Source organism: Nothobranchius furzeri, chromosome 5, assembly GCF_043380555.1.
Source record: "Nothobranchius furzeri strain GRZ-AD chromosome 5, NfurGRZ-RIMD1, whole genome shotgun sequence".
Taxonomy (NCBI): domain Eukaryota; kingdom Metazoa; phylum Chordata; class Actinopteri; order Cyprinodontiformes; family Nothobranchiidae; genus Nothobranchius; species Nothobranchius furzeri.
In genome coordinates this window covers 61,358,619-61,383,433 of record NC_091745.1, presented here as the reverse complement: position 1 = coordinate 61,383,433, position 24,815 = coordinate 61,358,619, and the positions used below count along the sequence as shown (strand labels likewise).

Below are 24,815 nucleotides of genomic sequence, written 5' to 3'. Positions count from 1 at the left end.
AACTGCCGTCACAAGTAGGTTACCTGTATAAAGCAGGCAAAAGCAGAGTACTGAAAACAGGATGCCTCTCTTTTCCTTCCAGTTCACGTCTGAGGAAACGTCAGGCGCAGGCATCCCTTTATCAGTCCCCGGAACAACAAATCCATAAACAAAGGTTCCGCTCTGACTTAATGTGTCCATAAATAAAACATAAGCGTTTAAAAGACAAATAATATATATATATATATGATCAAGATTTAAATGTGGCAATCCATTTCATGGGTGCTACAATTTTGTTGAAAACAGTATTGTAAAACATGATTATGGTGATGTGGCTGATAGCTTTAATAAATTCTTTGTAAATATAGGGCCGGCACTGGCAGAAAACATCAGTTTGTTGGTACACTTCCTCCCGTGTCTGTCTTATCAATTCGTACTTCAAGGCATTAGTCGTATTAACTGTTCGTATACGTCTGTACCTTATACTATTATCTGGATTATTATTCCTATAATTATCATCATAAATTATAAAAATTGGTAAGTGGTCAGTAATATCATTAACTAAGAGACAACTTATTATATTATTCTCTATGTTGTTAGTATATTATCAATTAATGTTGCACAGTGTGAAGTTACTCTAGATGGTTTAGTAATTGTCGGGTAAAGGCTAAAACTACATGCTGTATTAATAAATTCCTCTATTTGCTTCAATTTGTTAGAATATAGGAGATCAATGTTAGAGTCACCACAAATGAAGATTGTCTGCTGAAGTGTTGAATAGGTTCCTTCAAACCATTTAAAAAAGACATGCATATCAGACCCAGGTGCCCTGTATACACAACTAACAACAATGTTTTTCATATTAGACTTTGATATTTCTATAGATATACACTCTAATAAATTATCAACTGAAAATGAAATTTTCTTTTACTTGTCATTTTCTGTGTCCCCACTGCGTCCCCACCTCCTGCTCGCCTTATGGTTAGTTCTCGTTTTCTTAATGAGAGCACAGCTAGCAATTTTTCTGCTGCTTTTGATCCACCCTGTTCTTCTGATAAGGACCCAGATTCCTCAACTTCTCAGTTTAATGAGCACTGCCTCTCCATTCTGTCCTGTCAGAACCAGATCAGTTCCTGCAGTGAACCCTACTCCCTGGTTTAATGACAGCCTTCACAGCCTAAAGCGTCAATGCAGAAAAATTGAGCGTTTGTGGAAGAAAACCCATCTCCACACCCATCTGCTGCACCTAAAGGATCTTCTAACATCCTTTAACTCTGCAGTCAGAGACGCCAGGGTTTCCTATTTCTCCAACCTGATGTCCCAGAGCAGCAGCATTGTCTCTCCTGCCTCTCCTACAGTCTCCATCCACTCTGCTGCAGGCTGTGCGAACTTTCTGTCTTTTTTTGTGGACAAAGTCAGTAAGGTTAGATCTACCATTTCTCCTTCAGCCTTATCGCTGCCTCTCCCGACTCCAACCAGGCCCATCATCCTAGATAGCTTTGCTCCTGTTTCTTTGCCTAAGTTAACCAAACTAGTTAACTCTATGAAGACCTCTGCATGCCCCCTCGACAGCTTACCCTCATCTTTGTTTAAAAGTGCTTTTCAGTCCATCGGTCCCAGCGTGCTCTCTATAATTAATGCTTCTCTGGTTTCTGGTCATGTCCCTGCTTACTTTAAGAACGCTGTAATCCACCCGCTTCTTAAAAAACTGAGTCTTGACGCCTCTCTCCATAGCAGCTTCAGACCCATCTCTAAACTTCCGTTCATCTGCAAGATCTTGGAAAAGGTTGTGGCTAAACAACTCACAGCTGCTCTTGATGAACATAACATCTATGATAGCTTCCAGTCAGGTTTTCGTAGAGCTCATTCTACTGAAACAGCTCTTCTTAGGGTCTATAATGACCTTCTGACTCACAGTGATGCAGGGGACTGATCTGTTCTGGTCCTGCTGGACCTGACTGCAGCCTTTGACACTGTTGACCATAGGCGGAGATCCCAGGGGGGACGGGGGGGGGGGGGGGGGGGCGTGTCCCCCCCTCACACAAAGTTGTCCCCCCCACAAAAGTTATTGTAAGCACATAAATGCTATCAGTAAACCTGTATTGTCTTCTAAAACCACAACGTAAAAGTTAGTCTGCAAATACAAAACAATGTGTTTTAAATTGTTGAGAAATTATAGTCCACCCCCACCCCCCCAATTCCTCAAGTTGGTATGGTCGGTCCAACGGGCGGGGCTGCCGGCTCTGCCCTGCTCACAGCTTCACAGCAGCCCGCAGACTCACAGGAGGCAGGAATCAAAAAGCCAGCAGTTTCCAGCAGTAAGTCATTTATCACACACTTGTTCTACAAACTTAAATATGTATGTCAAATGTGGTCATAAATGTTAAACATAGACACCGATTATCTTTAGATTTTGATCACCGGTCGGAGATCCCTTTATGACAGACCTCCACCACCACAGTAAAAAAAAGTTGTCACTTCATGTTCTCTGGTCATTCCAGGATTATTCCACTATTATTATTCCATTCACTAAGGTGACCAAAAGTTCAATTTTTCCGGACACGTACGCTTTCACAGTCTGCCCCTGGAATCTGCGGAGCATTTATTGATCGATGAAAATGTCTACGTTTCATCCTATTTAGCAGATTTATATGGTAAAATCAAAACTGGTCCGATGTATGGAAAACCACAGCGTTTAACCGCTCTTATCCCGTCTTCCCCAGGCTCTGCAGTTGTTTACAATATGTCAAAGTGCAGGTGCACCGTGCAGCTTAGGGATGAACTGGTTGGTTGCAGCAAATGTGTGGTGGAGGCACGTTGCTCAAAGCTCTCAGTGTAAAACATAGAGCCAAAGATCCCGTTGGCCACACAGACCCAAAAACACTATGAAAAGTGAGAAAAGAGAGAGATCGATTCAACTGAAAGATAAACTATAGAGTATGTATATGTTTAGTGTATTTGTAAAATAAATGTTTTTAATTTTCATTGTTAAAATGAAACAAATATGTCAAGAATATATTTTTAGATTTTGTGTATCTTTTTGTTCAATAGGACTTAGATAAAGTTATTAAATATTACAGAGTTATTCTCTAATAGCCTACAAACATTTCTATGATTTATTAAAGAGATTTCAGTCATTTTGATACTTGACTTGTGAAAGCTGATTTGAAGTTTGTTATTTTTTCTAGACACATTTAGAAGGAAAATTTCAAACATATTAAAATCAATATGGAACTATTTGGATTTTAGTAGCTTTCATGTTATGTGATTTAATAAAATTTTAATTTGACATTTATGTTCTCTCTCTTTGTTGTGAAAAAGTTAGATATGTTTTAGTACTTAAAATTAATGCTTTGCATCCGTCCACACGTGTAGCTGTTGGTCAGCTAATAGCCATGTCATTTTAGGACACGTTGCTTCAACTATTAACAATCTACTTTTAAATCTTTATTCTGAATTGCTCATTCCGTTTTAGGCCACGGTCTTGTTATTGAAATGAAAACAAAAAGAAAGGATGCTTTTGGAGATGTACAAAATTGGCAAGATATTATTGTTGATCAATATCCTTCTAATGACAATATCCCATCTGTGTGTGTGTTGCTGTCCAACTGTCAGCAGACCAGGTCAGTTGAAATGGCAGAGAAATGAAAAACAGCAGACATCAGGTCGTTTTTTAATGCTCCAGAACGTCAAGTAAGTAGAAACTTGCATTTTGATAAAGACATCTATAAGAAAGAAATGAAATGACTATGAAATTGTTTCTAAATGGTTTCATTAGGCAAAGTCCAGTCACTTGAGCACAGGCAGCCAGAGCCTGTCAAACACAGGCACAGAGTCACAGGTCAGTCTCTTATAAGGACATACAATGTTGTATGTAGAGAGCATTTTTTTTCATGTCCCCCGCCAAAAATTACTCTCTGAAGTTTTACTGTTTATTGTCATCTCCCAAAATTGAAATGGGATTTCCGCCCTTGCTGTTGACCATCACCTGCTACTGGAGAGGCTGTGAGACTGGGTAGGCCTATCAGGAACTGTTCTGGAGTGGTTCTCCTCTTACCTTTCTGAGCGCTCCTTTTCTGTGGCCGTCTCCAAGTTTAGGTCCTCCACCACTTCCCTTACCCATGGTGTCCCACAAGGTTCTGTGCTGGGGCCTCTGCTCTTCCTTCTCTATCTGCTTCCTCTTCAGCACATCCTGAGCTCCTTCAAAGGAATATCCTACCATCTTTATGCAGATGACATCCAACTGTACATCTCCTTTAAGCCCTGTGAAATGTCTAAGCTGCAGCTGTTACACACCTGCTTAGACTCTATCATAACCTGGATGGCTGGGAGCTTTCTACAGCTGAATGAAGATAAGACTGAGATCCTCATCTGTGCCCCAGACAAGCTGGTTCCCAAAGTCAGAGACTCTCTTGGTCAGCTTGCTTCTCACACCAAACCTTCTGTCAGGAATTTTGACGTGACCTTTGACCCAGCTTTCACCCTGGATTCTCATGTCAGTTCTCTTGTTCGCTCTTCCTTCTTCCATCTCAGGAACATTGCTAAGCTGAGTCCCATTCTGTCCCGCTCTGAACTTCAGACAGTTATCCACACCTTCATCTCCTCACGCTTAGACTACTGTAACTCTCTTTTCACGTGTCTGAGCAGAACCTCCCTGAACCGTCTACAGGTGGTTCAGAATGCCTGTGCTCGGCTTCTGACAAAGTCCTCCAAACACACCCACATCACCCCGCTTCTCCTCCAGCTTCACTGGCTGCCAGTCAACTTCGGGGTTCATTTCAAGATCCTGGTTCTGGTCTATAGGGCCTTACATGGACAAGCACCATCTTACATTGGTGATCTTCTTAGTCCCTACACCCCCAGCAGGTCCCTGAGGTCCAGTGATCAAAGCCTACTGGTTGTGCATCGCACCAGGCTGAAGACCAAAGGTGACAGATCATTTGCTGCTGTGGCCCCCAGACTCTCTCTCCCCCTGAGCCTGAGATCAGTGGACTCAGTGGACTCCTTTAAAAAGCAGCTGAAGACTCACTTGTTCAAGCTGGCTTTTGTATGACCTTCTTCACCATTCTCTCTTTGTTCTGCTCTGTTCTATAGATATTATATTTTCGTCTTCTTCTCAGTATGAGGAATGCTGTAAAGGCTCTGACACTAGTCAATGACTCAATGCAATCTGCTGGGTTCCTTATATAGGAAACTTTTGCTGATTGGCTTATTGAACTGACCTGCATTGGGATGTTTACTTTGTGAAGTGCCTTGAGACGACGCTTGTCGTTATTTTGCGCTGTATAAGTAAACATAATTTAAGCTGAATTGAACCAAAAAATTAGCAAGCTGACCCTTCCTGTTCCGTGCCAGTTTAGGCGGTGGAAATGAGGCTTGAACAACCTTTTGATTTACAGACTGAGTTAGCATTGTTTTACCAGGAAAGCAAATATTTGCACACAACAGTAAAAGCAGGAAATAGTTTTCTAATTTCCAACAGTGTCACAACCGTTAGAGATAAAACAATAAAAACTTTCAAAAGAACACCAGGACAGAACTGTCAGTGGGATGGTAGACAGTAAAATATGTATTTAAATTTTTTTTTAACTGGGTGTTGGAGCTTGTCTAACAGATACTGGAACTGCATTCCTTAAAGGGAAACTATGCAGTTTTGGCGTTTTTTTAGCACCTAGAGTCCATTAGTAACTCACTGTTGTAAAACAGAAACTTAAACTACCTTTCTGGGCGTTTGTGGTTTTAACACCTTCATCTAACTGCCTTCTTTCATTTCTACAGGAAACAAGCATAGCAGCTGTGGTGACGATCTAATATACAGTACAGAATCATGTGTTGTAAGCAGACTCCAGCATTAGCATGTCGGCCAGCCACTTTATTATTGACTAACAGAGTTCCTGGTAAATAACGACTCCAGAGAGGAGGAATTGTGTGACCACAAGGAAAGGCTGTAGCATGTCAGCAAACCCAAACACACATTCAGGGTGCTGTCTTTACAAGCTACGAGCGGCTAGCTGACAGGACCGGAGCCAGCAGTGCTGCTCAGCGACAGCCGAGGTCCATGTGTGACGATTCAATGGTGTGTGAGGATACAAGGACCTTAGTTAGAGACAATAAAGCATCAATGAATGAGCATTTGCCAGGTAGTAAGAGAGCTTATGTGTGTCTTAGGGTGAGTCTATGATCGGTGATGGAACAGGATGTAACCACTACCACCTGACAAACATTTAGAAATAATTATAAACCAGGGGAAAGCTAAAACATGCACAAGCTAAACATATTAAAGTTGTACTTGTGGCAGTGTGAGCGTCCTGTCACAGTGTCCTGATTGATCATGCGCCCTGGCTACTTGGCCAAGGGGATGTCCCTTTGGCTGACTGTTAGCGCAAGTGACTCACCCGGGAGTCTGGGGATCGAATCGCGCCCGGGCCCTCGCTTCTCCACCTTGCCACATACTTACAATCACAATAGGATGATCATTAGGTCTGCACCCAATTTGAATCTTTATCTCTGAGCTCTCATGATCCACAGAAGTCCCAATGTTGACTCTTGTTTTACTGTTTTAGCTCCATAAGATAAATGTTTGTTTCTTCTGAGGCTCCACCATGATAAACACGTTACAATAATCTTTAACCGGCTATAGCTCGTCTGTTTTGAGGTGTAAACATAGATTGTTGTAAAATGTTACTGCTTCACAGAAGATAGGTGACTTATTTAGAAAGGGGGACCGCAGGGTGTGTTCCAACTACAGGGGGATCACATCCTGAGCCTTCCTGGTAAGGTCTATTCAGGGGTTCTGGAGAGGAGGGTCCGTCGGATTGTTGAACCTCAGATTCAGGAGGAGCAATGTGGTTTTCGTCCTGGCCGTGGAACACTGGACCAGCTCTATACCCTTGGGGGGATCCTGGAGGGTGCGTGGGAATTTGCCCAACCAGTCTACATGTGTTTTGTGGATTTGGAGAAGGCGTTTGACCGCGTCCCTCAGGGGGTACTCCGGGAGTATGGGGTACCAGGCCCTCTGATATGGGCTGTTAGGTCCCTGTATGACTTGGTTCACATTGCCGGCAGTAATTCTGTTCATAACCTTTATGGACAGGATTTCTAGGTGCAGCCAAGGTGTGGAGGGCATCCGTTTTGGTGGCCTGAGAATCAGGTCTCTGCTTTTTGCAGATGATGTGGTCCTGTTGGCTTCATCAGAAAGTGATCTTCAGCTTTCGCTGGAGCGGTTCGCAGCCGAGTGTGAAGCAGCTGGGATGAGAATCAGCTCCTCTAAATCTGAGACCATGGTCTTGATTCAGAAAAGGGTAGAATACCTTCTCCGGGTCAGGGATGAGGTCCTGCCCCAAGTGGAGGAGTTTAAGTATATCGGGGTCTTGTTCACGAGTGAGGGAAAACTGGAGCATGAGATCGGTAGGCGGATTGGTGCTGCATCTGCAGTGATGCGGGCGTTGTACCGGTCTGTCGTGGTGAAGAGAGAGCTGAGTCAGAAGGCGAAGCTCTCAATTTACCGGTCGATCTATGTTCCTACCCTCACCTATGGTCGTGAGCTTTGGGTAGTGACCGAAAGAACGAGATCGCGGTTACAAGCGGCCAAAATGAGTTTTCTCCGAAGAGTGGCTGGACTCTCCCTTAGAGATAGGGTGAGAAGCTTGGTCATCTGGGAGGGGCTCGGTGTAGACCCGCTGCTCCTCCACATCGAGAGGAGCCAGTTGAGGTGGTTCGGGCATCTGGTCAGGATGTCTCCTGGATGCCTCCCTGGTGAGGTTTTCCGGGCATGTCCAACCGGGAGGAGACCTAAAGGTAGACCCTGGACACGGTGGAGGTACTATGTCTCTTACCTGGCCAGGGAATGCCTTGAGACTCCTCCAGAACAGCTGGTCCAAGTGGCTGGGGAGAGGGAAGTCTGGGCCTCTCGCCTTAGGCTACTGCCCCCGTGACCCGACTCCGGATAAGCGGATGAAAATGGATGGATGGATGGATGGATGTTCACAAATGTGATGGAGAAAATGCCACAAAACTTGAAAGGATTTATGAAGCAGCAAACTCCAGATAAAAATAAACATCTGACAATTTAGAAATTTAAAAATCATGTGAACTAAATTAGGCTGCACAGTGGTGCAGTGGTTAGCACTGTTGCCCTGCAGCAAGGAGGTCTTGTGTTCACATGCCAGCCTACGGTCTTTCTCCAAGGAGTTTGCATGTTCTTCCTGTGCATGTGTGTTGTCTGATACAGGAAGATGTAGGCTGTGAGGGAGCGAGTAAGGAGCAAAAAGAGGGACATCTTCTGTCATGTGCACCGTGTACACTACCGTCAGATTTGTGTTGAACAACCCCCTCTGTGATTGCAGCTCATATTGTGTGTAAAATGCATTTGAGGCATGCTGACTCTGGACCAAAATTTCTGTTGTTTATATTTAATCAATAGATCAAATAAGACTCTGAATTAACTAATTATGACTTTTATCCTCATGCTAACATTTATTTTCTTTCAGATATCAGCAAGTGCAAGGATGACCCACCTACTCAGCATAATTTGAGGACATTTCCAGTGACATTAATAGGAGACAGAAGACGCAGCTTTCAGCCAAGCTGGTATGAAAGTCATCCTTGGGTTGAATATTCTGTTACTATGGACTCTACTTATTGTCATGCATGCAGACATTTTAGCCCACCAAGTAGGGCAGGAAGTGTGTTTGACTCACCATGTGGATTTAGGAACTGGAAAAAAGCAACTGAGAGAGGAGGTTTTTTTTTGGTACATGCAAAGTCTGAAAGGCAAAAATTGAAATTGTCTGAAAATTGTCTGAAATTGTATTGTGCACATATTTAATTTGTTTGAATGTTTATTTTTCATATGTACAGTACATGTAATCTTCAAATAAAGTCACAAACTATAATAATCAACTAGAATTATTTTTTACTCAAGTCTCATGTTGCGGTGAAGCATTCAGAATTGTTATCTGAGTACCATAAAAACGTGCCAGTTTTACTTTCACAAGTAAACCATTACTGCATTCGCTGTAATAGTTTACTTGTTCATTGTCTTTACTTATGAATTTATTTGAATCTTATTTTAGTAAAATACAGCTGTAAAAGATCATACATGAAAAAAGTAAAGGAAATTTTTTGTTAAATTTGATCCCCAAAATATAGTAAAGATAGATATGAAAAAGAAGAGAACAAAAAAGTGAGTAGTTTCACAGCACTAGGAATTTCCTTTGGCAAAATTGTGCACAAGTACAAAATTTGTCATATCGCGGAGACAAAAAGCAATTTTGATAATGCCCTAATTATTCCCTTTTTTTTTCTTGCACCCCCATGAAAAAATACTGGCCCCACTGTGCCCCCCCCTGGAAAATTTGGTCTAGAACCGCCCCTGGTTGTCTCCAGGAACTCAGGCCTCCTCCCGCAGTCCAAAAACATGACTGTCAGGTTGATTGGTTTCTCTAAATTGTCCTTAGGTGTGTGTGTGTCTCTGTGTTGCCCTGCGATGGGCTGGCAACCTGCTCAGGGTGTACCCTGCCTGCTTGCCCGGAGACAGCTGGAGATAGGCACCAGCCCCCTCCTATACCCTGAATGGACAAGCGGGTATAGAAAATGGATGGATAGATAGTAAACAAAACTAATAATACTGTATTTTTACCATTTTCCTTTTCTCCTTTATAAACATCCATCCATCCATCTTCTAAAACTGCTTAGTCCACATAGGGTCGCGGGGGGGTGGGCTGGTGCCTATCTCCAGCAGTCAACGGGCAATTAGGCAGGGTACACCCTGGACAGAGCCAGTCCATCGAAGGGCAACACAGAGACACACAGGACAAACAACCATGCACACACACAGTCACACCTAAGGACAATGTAGACAGACCAATCAACCTAACAGTCATGTTTTTGGACTGTGGGAGGAAGCCGGAGTACCCGGAGAGAACCCACGCATGCACAGGGAGAACATGCAAACTCCATGCAGAAAGATCCCAGGCCGGTAAAGCGAACCCAGGACCTTCTTGCTGCAAGGCAACAGCTCTAACCACTGTGCCACCCCCTTTATGAATTTTTTTGGGTAAAATAACATTAAAAATCACATTGACCTATATAGTTTATTCATGGTTGCCAAATTTTTTAAAGTAAAAAAATAAATAAATAAAAAGTTCAAACATAGGTGAACTTTAACTCTTTCATTAATGTTGCTGAGTGGGGTGAGTGGTTTGGGTTGACCTCAGGCCCCCTGCAGGTCACTTGCTGAAATATTCTTGGGATAAAAACTGAATTTTCTATTTATTTATTTGATCAATCAGCATAAAAAAAACTCTTTTATATAAAGACACTCAGAAAAGAATGAATTTTACACTTTAACTTTATTAGTCTGTTTCATTGAAGGGATGTGAGTAAGTACTGTTGGTTTACAAAGTTCTTAAGGACAGATGTTTTTAGCCAGACAGACATTAAAGCAGCACAAAGCTGTTTCACAGACTTGAGTAAATAATCTAATAAGAAAAACTCCAAACATGATGAGAACGCCCAAATCTGAAAACAGCTAAAACAAAATCAGACATCATTAATCATAATAAGGTGAAAATAGGATGCAAAATCAACACGGATTACATAATAGTAAAAACTAAAAGGCTGCAGGACGAAGAATTACAGAATATTACAGGGTGAAAAGGAAGGATGCCTCTCGGCACTTTGTCTGGCCATTTCCTCATAATGAGATCTCATCCTTTCTTCTTGCTGTCTGAGTTCCATCTCTTTCTGTTCATTAAATCTGTCCATCATGGCCGACATCTCCCTTTGTCTCTCCTCCCTTTCCAACTTTCTTTCTTCCTTGATCCTCTCCCATTCCCTTTTCCTCTCTTCATTCATATTCTCCCTGTCCATCTTCCTCTCCTCCTCTCTCTCCTTCCTCTCCCTCTCTCTCTCAGCCTGCAATTGCTGATTAATTTTCTCCATTTGCTTTTCAAACTGTTGCTGCACTTTTCTCTCTATTTCTTCTCTCTCTTTGCGTATTTTTGCCTGCTGCTCCTTTAGGATGCGTTGTTTCTCCTCTTCGATCTTCCTCTCAGCCTCCTGGAACATCTCGTTGGTGTAGTGGCTTCCTCCATTCTTCTGAACTATGTTTCTGATCTTCTGCAGCAGCTCGATGACCTGAGGCTTCTTGTCCTTCAGCTTGTTGTTGAAGATGTGATACTGACCGTTGCACCTTTTCACGAGTTCCTGTAGGTCTGAACTGCGAGCCAGGTAGTCTTCAATAGTGGTGTCATCCAGGGAGTCTCCATGAGTGAAGAGGACCATGCTGTATTTGTCTGCAGCATCACCAAAGATTTTCTGAATCTTTTGCACCGTCTGCTTTTCCTCATCAGTGAACCTGCTCAGACAGATGACCACCAGGAAGATGTGGGGTCCAGGAGCAGCAAAGAAGACGCACTGGCCCAAAAATTTAGCAGTTTGTGCCTCAACAAACCTGGTGTCAAACAGACCTGGAGAGTCGATGACTGCAACCTTTTGTCCGTCCACCTCACCTGTGCCTTTAGCACATTCTACAGTCAGAGATGTGGGACTGCACAGGGACTCAAAACACTTCCGATCCAGGATGGTGTTCCCAGTGGCGCTCTTCCCAACCCCGGTCTTTCCCACCAGGACAATCCTCAGATCTTTATTGTTTGTAAAGGTGGTTGCTGTAAAAACAAAAAGTGTTGATGAGAATCTATCACAAGAATGAATTTACCGCTACAACTTAAGCTAAAAATTGCAGAGAATGAGAACCAAAAATGCTCTTAGCAGTATTTAAGACACACACACACACACACACACACACACACACACACACACACACAAGATTCTGATTTTAATAGACACACACTCACATTACAGTGATGTGAAAAGTGTTAAACACTATTCTAAGAGTGACACAAAAATTAATCAATCAACACAACAAACACATTCCAAATGGTTCTCACCAAAGTTGCCTCCCTTGAAGTCATTGAACTGGTGTCGGTCCATGACGGGACTACAGGGAGTAGCAGTGGAGACTGAATCTGAAGGAGAGGTAGCAGCAGGTCTGCAGCAGCAGCCTTTATACAACCCCACAGTCTGCACCAGGGAGAAGGAGAGAGAGAGCGATTGAGAGAGAGACAGAGAGACACAGAGAGAAACTGAAAGTGAAACCAACTGTTCTGCATCATTTACAGGAAAAGCTAACGTTTACTTTAGATCAGCACCCTGCAGAAGCTATACAGCCTTTTAAGTCTAGTGTTACGTTAAGACCAGTTTTTCTAATGAAACAAAAATGTTTTCAAACTGAACAAGTTTTACTCAAGCTGTAAAACAATCAAAGAAAAAAATAAAATAATGAGATTCACAAGTTTGTATCATTTTTAGTGTTGTGAAAACCTGTGAGCCTCCCACGGGAGAACATGTTTGTTATTTTTGTATTAATCCCTTTATGTAAACCACTGCTGATGCTAAAATATTGTATTGTTGTTTGTTTGGTTTCTTACAAATAAAACATTTAAGTTGCCCTCCTTTGCACATCTTATGTTTCACCTCCTTCACATCCTCCATCACACATCAGGGTCGTAACGATTGTACAGCGAGGACAATGTATTTGGCAGCTACCAACTTTGAAAGTTGTCCCTCCTAAATAAATAAATGTGGGCATTGGGTTGGTAAATACACATTTAAGTGTGTGTATCTAGTGTGACGTGTTATTCCAGCGTTTCTCAGACTGAACCGTTTCTCCATGGCCTTTACTAAATTATTTGGTTGCATTTGACAGCAGGTCAGAAAACAGCTCAGGCTTTCTGGTACACCATGTCAGATTTTATTTATAAAGCGCTTTTCAAATAAAGCGCCACTAAAAAGTGCTTTACAAAATGACTCCAAATTCCCATAACAATTTAAAAACATTAACACACACACACACACACACACGCATGCACGCACACACACACACACACACACCATTTCTTCCTCTATCACCATTTGTATAGGAAAAGCTTCACTAAAGTTTGATGTTTTGCTGATCCTGATAATATTTCAGGATCAGCAGTGTTTTCACATGGAAAAAGAAAGAAAACCTGCTTTTTTCATTTTCCAAACTCCCCTTGCCATAGTTGCCATGGAGACCAAGTTTTGGTGGGACTGTTGGAGGGAGGGGATTTTTGTTTAGCTGTAGTAAATGTTTATCTCAGACCAGTTTGAGCTGGTTCATCTCAGTGGAAAACACCTGAAGTTCACCAGGTTCATGTAACTGGTTTTCAAATAGATTTCCACTTGTTTTTATTTACATTTTATAAACAAATATTTTATCCTGACATCAGCCACCCTAGTTCAGTGTTATCCAACCTTGGTCCTCCAGGGCCACCGTCCTGTATAGAGGTTTGTCTGCTCTAACGAACCTGATTTTAATCAGCAGGTGATTAACAGACTTCTGCAGAGCTTGGTGAGTTGCTGAGCAATCAAATCAATTATGTTGGAGCAGGGAAACAACTAAAACATGCTGGATACTGGCCCTCGGGGAAGGGAATGGGCGACCCCTACTGTATAAAGTGCATAAGTTACAGGAATATGAAAGCAAAAGTAAAGCTGTAAGTGAAAGAGAAAGCAGTAAAATGTTATCTATAAATGGGGTTGTTTATCACAGGAAGGGAGGAGGTAAAGAGGAAATCTGCTTTTAATTGCCTGTTGGAGGAAGCTGGTCTGTAGACTGTTAGTCCTTTGATAAGACTTAAATTTTTTACCAGATTATTCTGTTAAACACACACACACACACACATGAGTAAAAATTTATATTCGGCTGAGTCCAGATGAGCCAAGTAAGGGGCAAGGAAACGCCATCGGAGGAGCCGTCTGCCCCAGCAGCATCAGGTCTTCCACACTAAGTCAGGGCGCTAAGAGGAGGGAGAGCATAAGCCCCCACCTCTACTTAAACACTACTTGTAGAGTGCCCAGGAAACTACAGTCGACCACTGCCCCCGGGGCAGAAGGCCCCTTCAGAGAAAGCACTGGATTAAAATGAGTAAAAATATGAAAATAAAAGAGCTAATATAAATGACAAAAGTAAGAAAATAAATAATAAATAAAATCATATAGACAGTAAAATAATAATATTAAAAAATGAAACTATGCTGAAATATAATCATGTAAAAGATGCAAAGCAAGCAATAAAATATAATCATGTAAAATGAGAAATAAATCTATAGTAAATAATTATATAAAAGCTAACTTAAACTGATGGGTATTGAGCCACGACTTAAAAACATGACCATTCTCTGCGGCCCTGAGGTCCTCTGGCAGCCCATCCCAGAGGCGAGGAACATAATACTGGAAGGACGCCTCACCCTGAGTGTGTGTACTGACTTTAGGGATCACCAGAAACCCTCAGCTGCCTAAATTCAATAACAAGGTAAATGGCCTGTATTCCATATAGTGTCTTATAGAATCACCCTGGTGGTGATGAACTACAATGTAGTCACAGCTGCCCAGGGGGACACTGGTGCCACCAGTCCCTCCGACCACCATCAGCAGCCAAGGTGAATGGTGTCTTGCCCAAGGACACAACAGCAGTATTCCCTGCCAGGAGCCGGGATCAAACCTCTGATTCCTGAACAACCTGCTCTATCTCCTGAGTTACTGCTGAACGTTTTAATTCTAGAACCCTTCAAGGGTGCTGATTCCTTCTGAGGAGTCAGTAAAGCCTTTCTCCTGCAGCAGTTTAATAGAATGATCTGGTAAAAAAAAAACTTCAGTCTTATTGAAGGACTAACAGTCAACAGACTAGCTTCCTCCAACAGGCAATTAAAAGCAGATGTCCTCTTTACCTCCTCCCATCCTTCTTCTTCTTCTTCTTCTTCTTCTTCTTCTTCTTCTTCATTCCTAAGGCAGACTAGACGCCTATTTGGCGTATTGCTGCCACAGCGACCTACAGTTTACCCAACGACATTCACACCCTCGCAAACACACCGACTTGATGCAAGAAAGCCATCAGCGCGCCCACACACCACCCATCCTCCGCCCACAACAAGGTTCGCGAACAAAAAACCCCTACCGCCACAGAACCCAAAAACCCTAACAGGGCCCTGCTCTCGACAGAGTCATCGGGACATTCCAGCAAAACATGTTTTACTGTTTCTAGCACCCCACATTGGCACAAACCATCTTGATTAAATCCATGACAGGGTGCTTCCCCACTATCAGGAAATCCCCTGAAGACAGCTCAACCTAACCTCAGCCTCGTCAATACCACAGAGTCTCTCCTCCCGCTAGGATGGCCAACCCCAGAAACCAATACCCAATGCTGCAGATCATATGGGCCATTCCCATCTGTACCGGGTCGTCCCGGGCCGGGTAGCCCCAGTCGGCCCCAGCCTGGCCCGGTTGATTCCACACATCCTTGCCTTAAGCCCATGTGGGCTGATTCTACCCACCAATCAGAGGCTTGCTCTAATGGAAGGTGTGAATTTGCTGTCAGCAGTGGGTGTGTTGGCCCTGGTCGGCCTGAAGCAGACCCCCTCGAGAAGAGGGCTGAGAATGAGCCTTGGTTGGCCCGGAAAAATACCAGGCCACCCAGATATGTAAACAACCTACGCTACCCGGCCCGGGCCGACCCGGTCCAGATGGGAATGGCCCAATAAATAGCCCTCCCAGTAGCCCCAACACCCAACGAGGTGTGCCACAGGTCAAACACCATCTGGCCCACCACCAAGCGACACTCACACGCGCTCCTAATCCCACGTGCTCCCTTAGCCAAAGTATCGGCCCTCTATTACCCTCTACCCCCACACGAGCAGGAACCCACACAAAACAAATTTCACACACCAAAGCAACTACGTCGTGCAACATCAACCTGATTCTAACCAGTAACTCAGACCTAGACCTGGAGAATCCCCCCACCAATGCCTCAAGAGCAGCAGCAGAATCAGAGCAAATCACAGATCTCGTCGGCCGATGTTCCGCCACCCACTGCAAGGCCCACAATATCGCAACCAACTCTGCTACAATTACAGAACAGCTGTCTGTTATGCAACAACCTGAACCAAACCCCAAAAGAGGGACAGCCAACCCCACTGCCACTCTACTACTCTCAGGATCCTTGGAACCGTCAGTATAGAGGTGCAAGAACGAACCCCGCTCCACCCTCATAAAATCCATTAAAGCCCCTGCCCCCCTACCATCCAGTGGTCGAGACACAAAAGAAAGGTCCACTCCAGGGACCAGCAGTAGCCAAGGCAAAACCTCAGGCCACACCAAATGGGAGCGAACCGACCAGTCGAGGAAGCCCCGCCCCACCGCCTGATTCCTCAGCCATTCAGGAAAGCCACCCTTAGCCACCCGTCCCCCCTTTTCAAACTCCCAGTGACCGACCAACAGCTCTGAACACGGGCTATCCGTACCCATACCCTTGACCTTCATCAGATAGCATTGCCCCAGTAAATGTGATGGAACTCCAACAGCATTTCACCCATCTCAACGAGGAGGGCAGCCACAGGGGTAGTTCGAAATGCCCCACTACACACCCGCAAGGCAGCTGCCTGCAGCACATCAAGCAGCTTGGGGGTACTAGGCACTGCAGATCCCATACATTAGACAACCATAGTCCAAGGACGATCTAATCATGCCCCTATAAACCTGCAGCAAGGTGTCCCTGGAAGCCCCCCAATAAGTACCAGCCAGACAACGCAAGATATTCAGCACATGACCACACCTGGCTACAGAAAAGCACATGTTTCCCCCACGTGTGCTTGTCATCCAACCACAGGCCTAAGTACCTATAGCATGACACTCGCTCCAGCATTTGCCCACCTAACATCAAACCCTCACAAGGCACAGTCCTCTCAAAACCAAAAACCATAAATTTGGACTTGGACGAGGACAACCGAAAGCCCCATCTCCGAGCCCAGGCCACCACTCCGTCCAACCCCTCCTGGACCTTGTGAAAGACAAAACGAAGGTTCTGACCATGCTTCCAGAAAGTGCCATCATCGGCAAACAGAGACTTACCAAATCCACCTGCCAAGGAGACGAACATTCCATTAACCAGGACATTAAACTGGACAGGGCTGATGACACTGCCTTGAGGCACCCCATTGTCAACCTCAACCGACTCCGAAAGAGTGGAACCCACCCTCACCTGGATCGTCCTACCCCTTAAAAAACTCCTATCCAGCGCAACATCCTTCCTCGTACCCCTGCATCGTAAAGGGACATCAGGAGCCCATGCGCCCACAACATATCATATGCCTTCTCAATGTCTAAAAACACAGCCAATATCGCCTCCCTGTTTGCCAACGCCGTCCAAACATCCAAATCAAGCGGGGCAACGGCGTCCATCGTGGGCGGCCCCCGTCGAAACCCGCTCTGACTCAGGGCAACAAAACCTGAGTTCTCCAAGAAATACACTAGCCGTGTGGAGACAAAACGTTCCATTGCCTTACAGACCATAGAAGTCAGAGCAATAGGCCTATAAGAATCCGGGGCTCCAGGGGGCTTCCCCGGTTTAACGAAAGGCACAATCACCAAACGTCACCATTCTGCGGGTAACCGTCCAGAACCCAAGGACAAGACCTCTTCGAGGAAGAGATCTCCCGTATGTTGGAACAGTGGATAGCCCAGACCATACCTCCCTGGACTAGTGTCTTGTCCAAAACGGACCGCAGCCCGCAGCTCATCCATCGAGAAAAAAAGATTCAAGTCCTTCTGGCTGTCCACATCTCCCCACAAATCACCTATAAAACCACTCAGCAATCCCTGTCTAAGAACAAGGTCTTCATCCATGATATTCGCCGAACTGTGAACCCTCTGGAAATGTGCAACCAGCACATCAGCCTTCTCTTTATCCCCCACCGCCGACGTGCCCCCACATCCAGCACTAGAAGTCCACGTTGTACCCCTGCCCCAGACATCCTGCGGACCATGCCCCACAATGACCGCACAGAAGTATGGGGCCCCAATCCGCTACAGAAATCCCGCCAACCAGTCTTCTTTGCGTCCTTTACAACCCTCCAAGCCACCGCCCTCAACCTCTTGAACCTAACTGTGTTAGCCTCCACTGGGTGTTTCCTGAGCAGCCTGTAAGCCCTAATCATATCCCGAATAGCCAGACTATAAGCCTCTAACCACCACAGGACCATAGACCGACCAACAGGTTCTCGCTTCCTGGGAATATGGACCTCCGCCACCGACCGCACGTAAACTGAAACAGCAGAATACCAGTCATCTATGTCGTCTGCCCCTCTCAGCCGACAGATGGCATCCTCCAATTCTCGTCTATACGAGGGCCAACAAGCACGTTTATAATTAAACCCAAGGGCCATAGAGCCAGAGCCCTCCACCACACCCCTACCAAATATGCTCAGCACAGGACAATGATCACTCTCCATAGCAAGCTGGCTCAAAACCTCCCACCCACTTGCCACCGCGGCCAAGTCAGCCGAAGCTAACGTCAAGTCCAATGCTGACGAGCAGAGACCATCCCCCCTAAACCACGTACGGCTGCCGTCATTCAGTACAACCAACCCAGACTCATCCAACACCCTGCCATTCCCGCCAGTACGACAAGTCCCCCAGAACCCACTATGAGCATTAAAGTCCCCCACCCATATAACCGAGGAAGAACCTCCGGATATCAGTCCCCTAAGAGCCTGGCAATCTAACGCCCCCAACTGGGTTGTAAAAATTCACCACCTGCACCTCCCCACAATCAGTCCACTCCTCAACCACCACGCTCTCAAGAACCGTGTTCACTGATTTCTGGCGATACTGCAGCCCCTCCCTGAGAAATGTGGTTCAGCCCCTGCCTGAATGACCCACCCTATCCCACCTTTCACACACATAACCATACAGCCTAAAATACAAGGACGGTTTCAGCCACGTCTCCTGGACACAAATCACATCCAGTCACTCTTTCATGTCCTCCATGGCTTTCTTAAACTCCTACCCATTGTCTACTAGACTCCTAGCATTCCACTTCAGGATACAAAACATCATAAAAGATTAGCCTTCCGCTCTAAACTTCCTTCCAAAACTAATCCACGACCCCTCCTGTTCCCCCCCCCCCCGGACCCAGGTGGCTTACTAAACCTCCCTGGGATTGACACCATCAAATCCCAGCAGTTCAGCTGCAGCAGTCACCTCCCTAGCCGCATCTGACTTACTGTTCACCAGTATCTTTACCCTCCACATTGCCTCAACCAAAAAGGCCAGAAACCGCCTCTTATCTCCCACAATCACAGCCTCCCCCGTCTCAGCGATCCTTCCCCCAGCAGACTGAGCCACGCATCGTGGACCAGCTCCCACAACCCCCTCGCCACCTCCCTTGCCCATCCGATGCACCGCCTCAGCGTAGGACACCCGATTCTCAGACTGATAAGATTCCACAGCTATGGCCTTTCAATAAAACACACAACCCTAAGCAGCCTGTTGCCCTCTGCCGTAATTCGCACAGCACAAATCCTCCCCACACTGACGACCCTCAGGATCGCCCCCACACCTCCGTCATCTCCTGTCCGCCACACACACATTAGCCACATGCCCAAACTTCTGAAATCAAAAACAATGTAAAGGAGCCTTCTCAAAAGGTCGAACAGAATAGCACAAATAGCCCAGCATAACACGGTCAGGCAACGCCTTGTCGCCAAAAGACAACAATAAGAGGGTGGATACCCGAGCGTTAAAGCCCAGCCTCCACGCCGCCATCACGTACCCCCTTTCAATCCGCTCAACAGCTCAGCCTCCAAAATATCGTTGGGAACATTATAAACCACCCCCTGAACCCCCAAAGCCTCTCCGTGAACTGACACAACAACCTCCATGTCCAAAAACTGTTTAAGCTGAAGCGCCCTATCATACTGAGCCTCTGTGCGACAAACCACTGACAAAACCCCACTCTGCAAATCAGCAGCATCCACCATATCCCCAATCCTCTCCTTCAGCTCCTTCGACAACCGAAGAGGACTGGAGGAGGAAAATCCTCCCCTGTCCCAAGCCCTCAAGCAAACGACCAAACTCAATGCACCAACTCCACCCGTCTGACATAGCTTAACCGATCCATCCCCCACCACTGTGTCCGGCGACAAATCTCCACGGCCCCTCTTAGCAGTTCCCCTACTCTCCACCTGTGTAGCGGCCACTTTCCCGCCACCCGACTTCCGACCCATGCCCCACCGACAAGTTTGGACAGGAGCAGAGTCGGAACACCGAGGTACCGGACCTGTACAGGCTGTCGGCCGACACTCCAGACACTCCTCCTGGCCAAACCAAGCCACCAAACCAAGAGTCGAAGTGCGACCTGAGCTAGCAGGTCATCCTTCACCACAAAGCCCGTCTTATTATCCCCCTTCCATCCTGTGATACAGAACCCCATTTGCAGATAACATTTTACTGCTTTCTCTTTTACTTACAGTTTTATGTTTTCTTTTATATTCCTGTAAGTTATGTGCCTTAGGGGTAGGCAACTCCCTTCCCTGAGTGCCAGTATCCATCAAGCTCTGCAGAAGCCTGTCAATCACCTGCTGATTGAAATCAGATGTGTTGAAACAGAATCAAAACTAAAAAGTGCTGAATACCAGACCTCCAGACCCGGGATTGAATACCCCTGAACCAGGGTGACTGATCTCATGATTTAAGATTTTAATAAAATGTAAACAAAAATAAGTGAAACTCAATTAGAAAAGCGGTAACATTGCCTACTTGACCTGCATGACCTGGGAACTGATGGATTTTTTCCACTGAGAGGAAACAGCTCCCAACTGTCTGAGACAAACATCCACCACAGCTAAACAAAGATCCCCCCTCCTGCTGCCCTTTTGCACTTTATGACTTACGAGACAAAATTTGGTTTCCATGGCAACAACTGCAAGAGTGGTTTTAGAAAATGACATGAGCAGGTTTTCTTTCTCTTTCAGTAAATAAGTTGTAAGAATTAATTTGGCCCATAGATTCATGCAAATATCCCGAGTTTATTTCTGTCAACCAAACAGACGACAGAGTCAGATTTTATTTCACAAAAAGCTTCAGATGGGAACGAAACCTCTTCATAAACTTTATTTCTAATTTTATCCCTTCATGAAAACCCCTGCTGATCCTAAAATATTGACAGAATCTGCAAAACATAAAACTTTAGTGAAGAGTTTCCGGTAAATGCTGGTAGAGGAGGAAAAGGCATGCTTTTACTTTCTTTTTTACAGTGTGTGTGTGTGTGTGTGTGTGTGTGTGTGTGTGTGTGTGTGTGCGCGCGCGTGCTGTATAAGAACGGCTGCAACAGAGCTGCTGTTATTCAGCCTCACTCTCCCTTCTGCTCTCTGTAACCCGATCATGGACGGACACCAGTTCAACAATGTCTGGGGAAACAACCCTGGTAAGAACTTGTCTCCTCTAACTTGCATTATGATTTTTTCTCTTGTTGAATTTAGATCAGTTTTTATTATTATTTAGAAATACTGGATTATGATACGTTTTTTTTTTTGGTTGTTGTTTTTAAGGAAATATTCTCTTTGAATTTTTGTTTTTAGTGACTAAATGTATTTTATAAAACCAATGTTTTTATTTAAACATCTACGAGGCTCCACTAATCTGAATCAGCATCACTGTCTCTGGAGGATAGTTTAATTACCGTAAAGCACATCCAGACACCAGTGGTTTCCACAAATCTGGTGAATTTGTTTGTTTGTCACAAGAAAACTCAAAATAAACGCATAAAAAAGTAACTATTAACTCTTGATAAAAGAGAAATCTTGATACTGAATGCTTGTACACTCATTAGATAATAAAATACAGAAATAAGACAATATTTTCTTTTAAAAGCACTTAAGTTGTTTAATTCTTTCATCTTCCATCTCTTCGAAACGTTTCCTGGTTAGTGATGATACATGCAGCATTATTTTCATCTGAGCTTCCTCTTATGCTACACATTATGACTACAACGCCATCTGTGGGTGGCATGTACAACTACACATAATGAAACAAAGAAACTATATAAAGATGAAATAAATCTGGCAGTCACAGAACATGTTGTGTTACATCATACCTGCCACTCTTTAACAGTTTAGTGGTTTTATTTTTGGCCTCAGACTTTTGACTTCTTCACAGTTAAAAAGTCTCCTGGTGCCAGAAGAACTTTGGGGCTAATAGAAATATTTAATTCCAACTCAAAGACAGAAAGACGTGCAAAAAATGGCTTCAGAAAATCTGACATCACGGTCACATTAAACAATGACAAGAAAATCTGGATCATCTGAAGGAAAATATATAATTATATTACATTATTAGCTGTAGTTCTCTACTCACATGCTGATTTTGTGTGATATAGATTCATATTGAGACTCATACGTGACCTTTTCTTTGCAACAGCAACCATCTTCACCAACAATGAGACCCTGAGGATTGTTTTGGTGGGAAAGACTGGGATTGGGAAAAGCAGCACTGGAAACACCATCCTGGGTCAATCATGTTTTGACTCCAAATGCAGTCCTAAATCTCTAACTGTAGATTGTTCTAAAGGCACAGGTGAGGTGGGAGGTCAAAAGGTTGCTGTCATCGACACTCCAGGTCTGTTTGACACCAGATTTGGTTCAGAGAAAACAACAAAGGATCTGAGTCAGTGCATCGCTTTTTCTTCTCCTGGACCCCACATCTTCCTGGTGGTCATCTCTCTGACCAGATTCACCGATGAGGAAAAGCAGACGGTGCAAAGGATTCAAGAAATCTTTGGAGATGCTGCAAACAGATACAGCATGGTTCTCTTCACTCATGGGGACAACCTGGATGACACCACTATTGAAGAATTCCTGCAACAAAGTCCAGAACTACAGGAACTCGTGTGTAGATGCAACGGTCAGTATCACGTCTTCAACAACAAGCTGAAGGATAAGAAGCCTCAGGTCATCGAGCTGCTGCAGAAAATCAGAAACATAGTTCAGAAGAACGGAGGAAGCCACTACACCAATGAGATGTTCCAGAGGGCTGAGAGGGAGATCGAAGAGAAGAAACGACAAATCCTGATGGAGAAAGAGGAGAAAATACGCAAAGAAAAAGAAGAAATAGAGAGAAAAGTGCAGCAACAGTATGATAAGCAAATGCAGAAAATTCAAGAGCAACTCCAGGCTGAAAGAGAGAGAGAGAAGAAGGAGAGAGAGGAGGAGAGGAAGATAGAGAAAGAGAATATGAATGAAGAGAGGAGAAGGGAATGGGAAAGGATGAAGGAAGAAAGACGGATTGAAAGGGAGGAAAAAGAAAGGGAGATGGCAGCCATGATGGAGAGATTAAAGGAACAGCATGAGAAAGAGATTCAAGAACAAAAAGATGCGGTGCAGCGACAGCATGAAGCTGCAGCCCGTAACACAGCTGAGAGCTCTGGTTTCTTCCCCTGGCTTGGGAAGGTCATCCATGATACAGCAGTCAGTTTAGGGAATGCATTAGCAGCTGCTTTTGTGAAAAAGTTCTGAAAGTTGGTGAACAAAATCAAATTAACAAAACAGTATTTTAAATGAGGCCTGATGATTCAAATGATGTAAACAAATAACTGACTCATTCACGTTACAAAAAACCTTTCATAAATGAGTTTATCTGTGTCTATATTATTGCTTTTTATTTGTTTCTGTGTTGATTATAATTCTTGATCTGTTTGCTTTAGTTAATCACTCTAAGCCATCAAGTTCAAAGGGTTTTAAACCCCAGTTAAGCTGAGCTGTAGCATAGATGAAGATTCAATTTATACCTGTAATTATTGGTCGAAGCAATCATTCTAGACAGCAATGCTTTTATAGAAACTTTAAGGTTAAGTGAAGAAAACAATAAGAAATCGTGAGAGAAAGAGGGAGGACTAGTCTGGGGACTGAGAAGTTCAATATAAAATAAAGTTTCTGTGCTTAATTTTTGTTTTCTTGTCTGAGTTCCCGCAGAAATTCTGATGCAATGTTTTTCTCTCTACTATGTTTTAGGCTGCAAAAATCTCTACAACATCTCTGCAATGCTGATCAACTGTGAAACAATCAAAGTAAAAAATAATAATAATAATAATGAGATTCACAAGTTTGTATCATTTTTAGTGTGAAAACCTGCCAAACACCCATGGGAGTACATGTTTTTATTATTTTTGTATTTATCCCTTTATGAAAACCACTGCTGCCTGTGTTCCAACCTGTAACCCATCCACAGGGTGAACTCCTAGGGCAAGACGAGTCACATTTAGGCCTTTTTTATACTCGGTGTGAATTGGGTGGACGCGTTTCGATCTGGCAGCTTTTTCCAACAGCACAGTTTGGTATTTCTCCCTTCTTTCCCTCTGCTGTTCCTGCTTCCTCGTGGTTCCTAGTGCTCTGACTCGCTCCAGCCTCATGACTGTTGGCCGCTGATTGGCTAGGGGGTGGAGTCACTGACTGCTCAAGAGCGTCCTGGCTGCTGTCTTGCTGCCTGCAACTATTTCCTGATTTAGAGTCTGACAAAATAAAACTGAACAGAATGTTAAACACTACCGCCATTTTTGTGCTGAGCTGTGTTTATGTGTAGCTTACAGATCGCCTCACACTGTTTCCTGATCACCTCATGCTATTTTTGTAAGACAGATTGGTATAACGCCCTCATCACTGCAGATGCAGCACCGATCCTCTTATCAATCTCCTGCTCCATCTTTCCCTCATTCATGAACAAGACCCTGAGATACTAAGACTCCTCTCCCTGAGGCAGGACCTCGTCGATGACCTGGACAAGGCATTCTACCCTTTTCAAACCTAAGACCATGGTCTCAGATTTAGAGGAGCTGATTCTCATTCCAGCTGCTTCAAACTGGGCTGCAAACCGCCCCAGCAAAAACTGGAGATCATGGTCCGATGCTCTGACATTCATTTTTG

General features: G+C 44.3%; 2 protein-coding genes across 2 annotated transcripts; one reads left to right on the top strand and one right to left on the bottom strand.

The window, feature by feature from the left end:
• Positions 1–10,312: 10,312 nt before the first annotated feature.
• Positions 10,313–12,082, bottom strand: LOC139069851 (GTPase IMAP family member 4-like). The gene is made up of 2 exons (XM_070550984.1): positions 11,931–12,082; positions 10,313–11,648 (listed from the first exon to the last, which is right to left on the bottom strand). The coding sequence occupies exons 1-2, from the start codon at positions 11,971–11,973 to the stop codon at positions 10,615–10,617; spliced, it is 1,077 nt and encodes a 358-aa protein (XP_070407085.1). The 5' UTR covers positions 11,974–12,082; the 3' UTR covers positions 10,313–10,614.
• Positions 12,083–21,205: 9,123 nt separating this feature from the next.
• On the top strand, positions 21,206–23,838 carry LOC139070136 (GTPase IMAP family member 4-like). The gene is made up of 2 exons (XM_070551825.1): positions 21,206–21,325; positions 22,318–23,838. The coding sequence occupies exons 1-2, from the start codon at positions 21,283–21,285 to the stop codon at positions 23,409–23,411; spliced, it is 1,137 nt and encodes a 378-aa protein (XP_070407926.1). The 5' UTR covers positions 21,206–21,282; the 3' UTR covers positions 23,412–23,838.
• Positions 23,839–24,815: the final 977 nt, after the last annotated feature.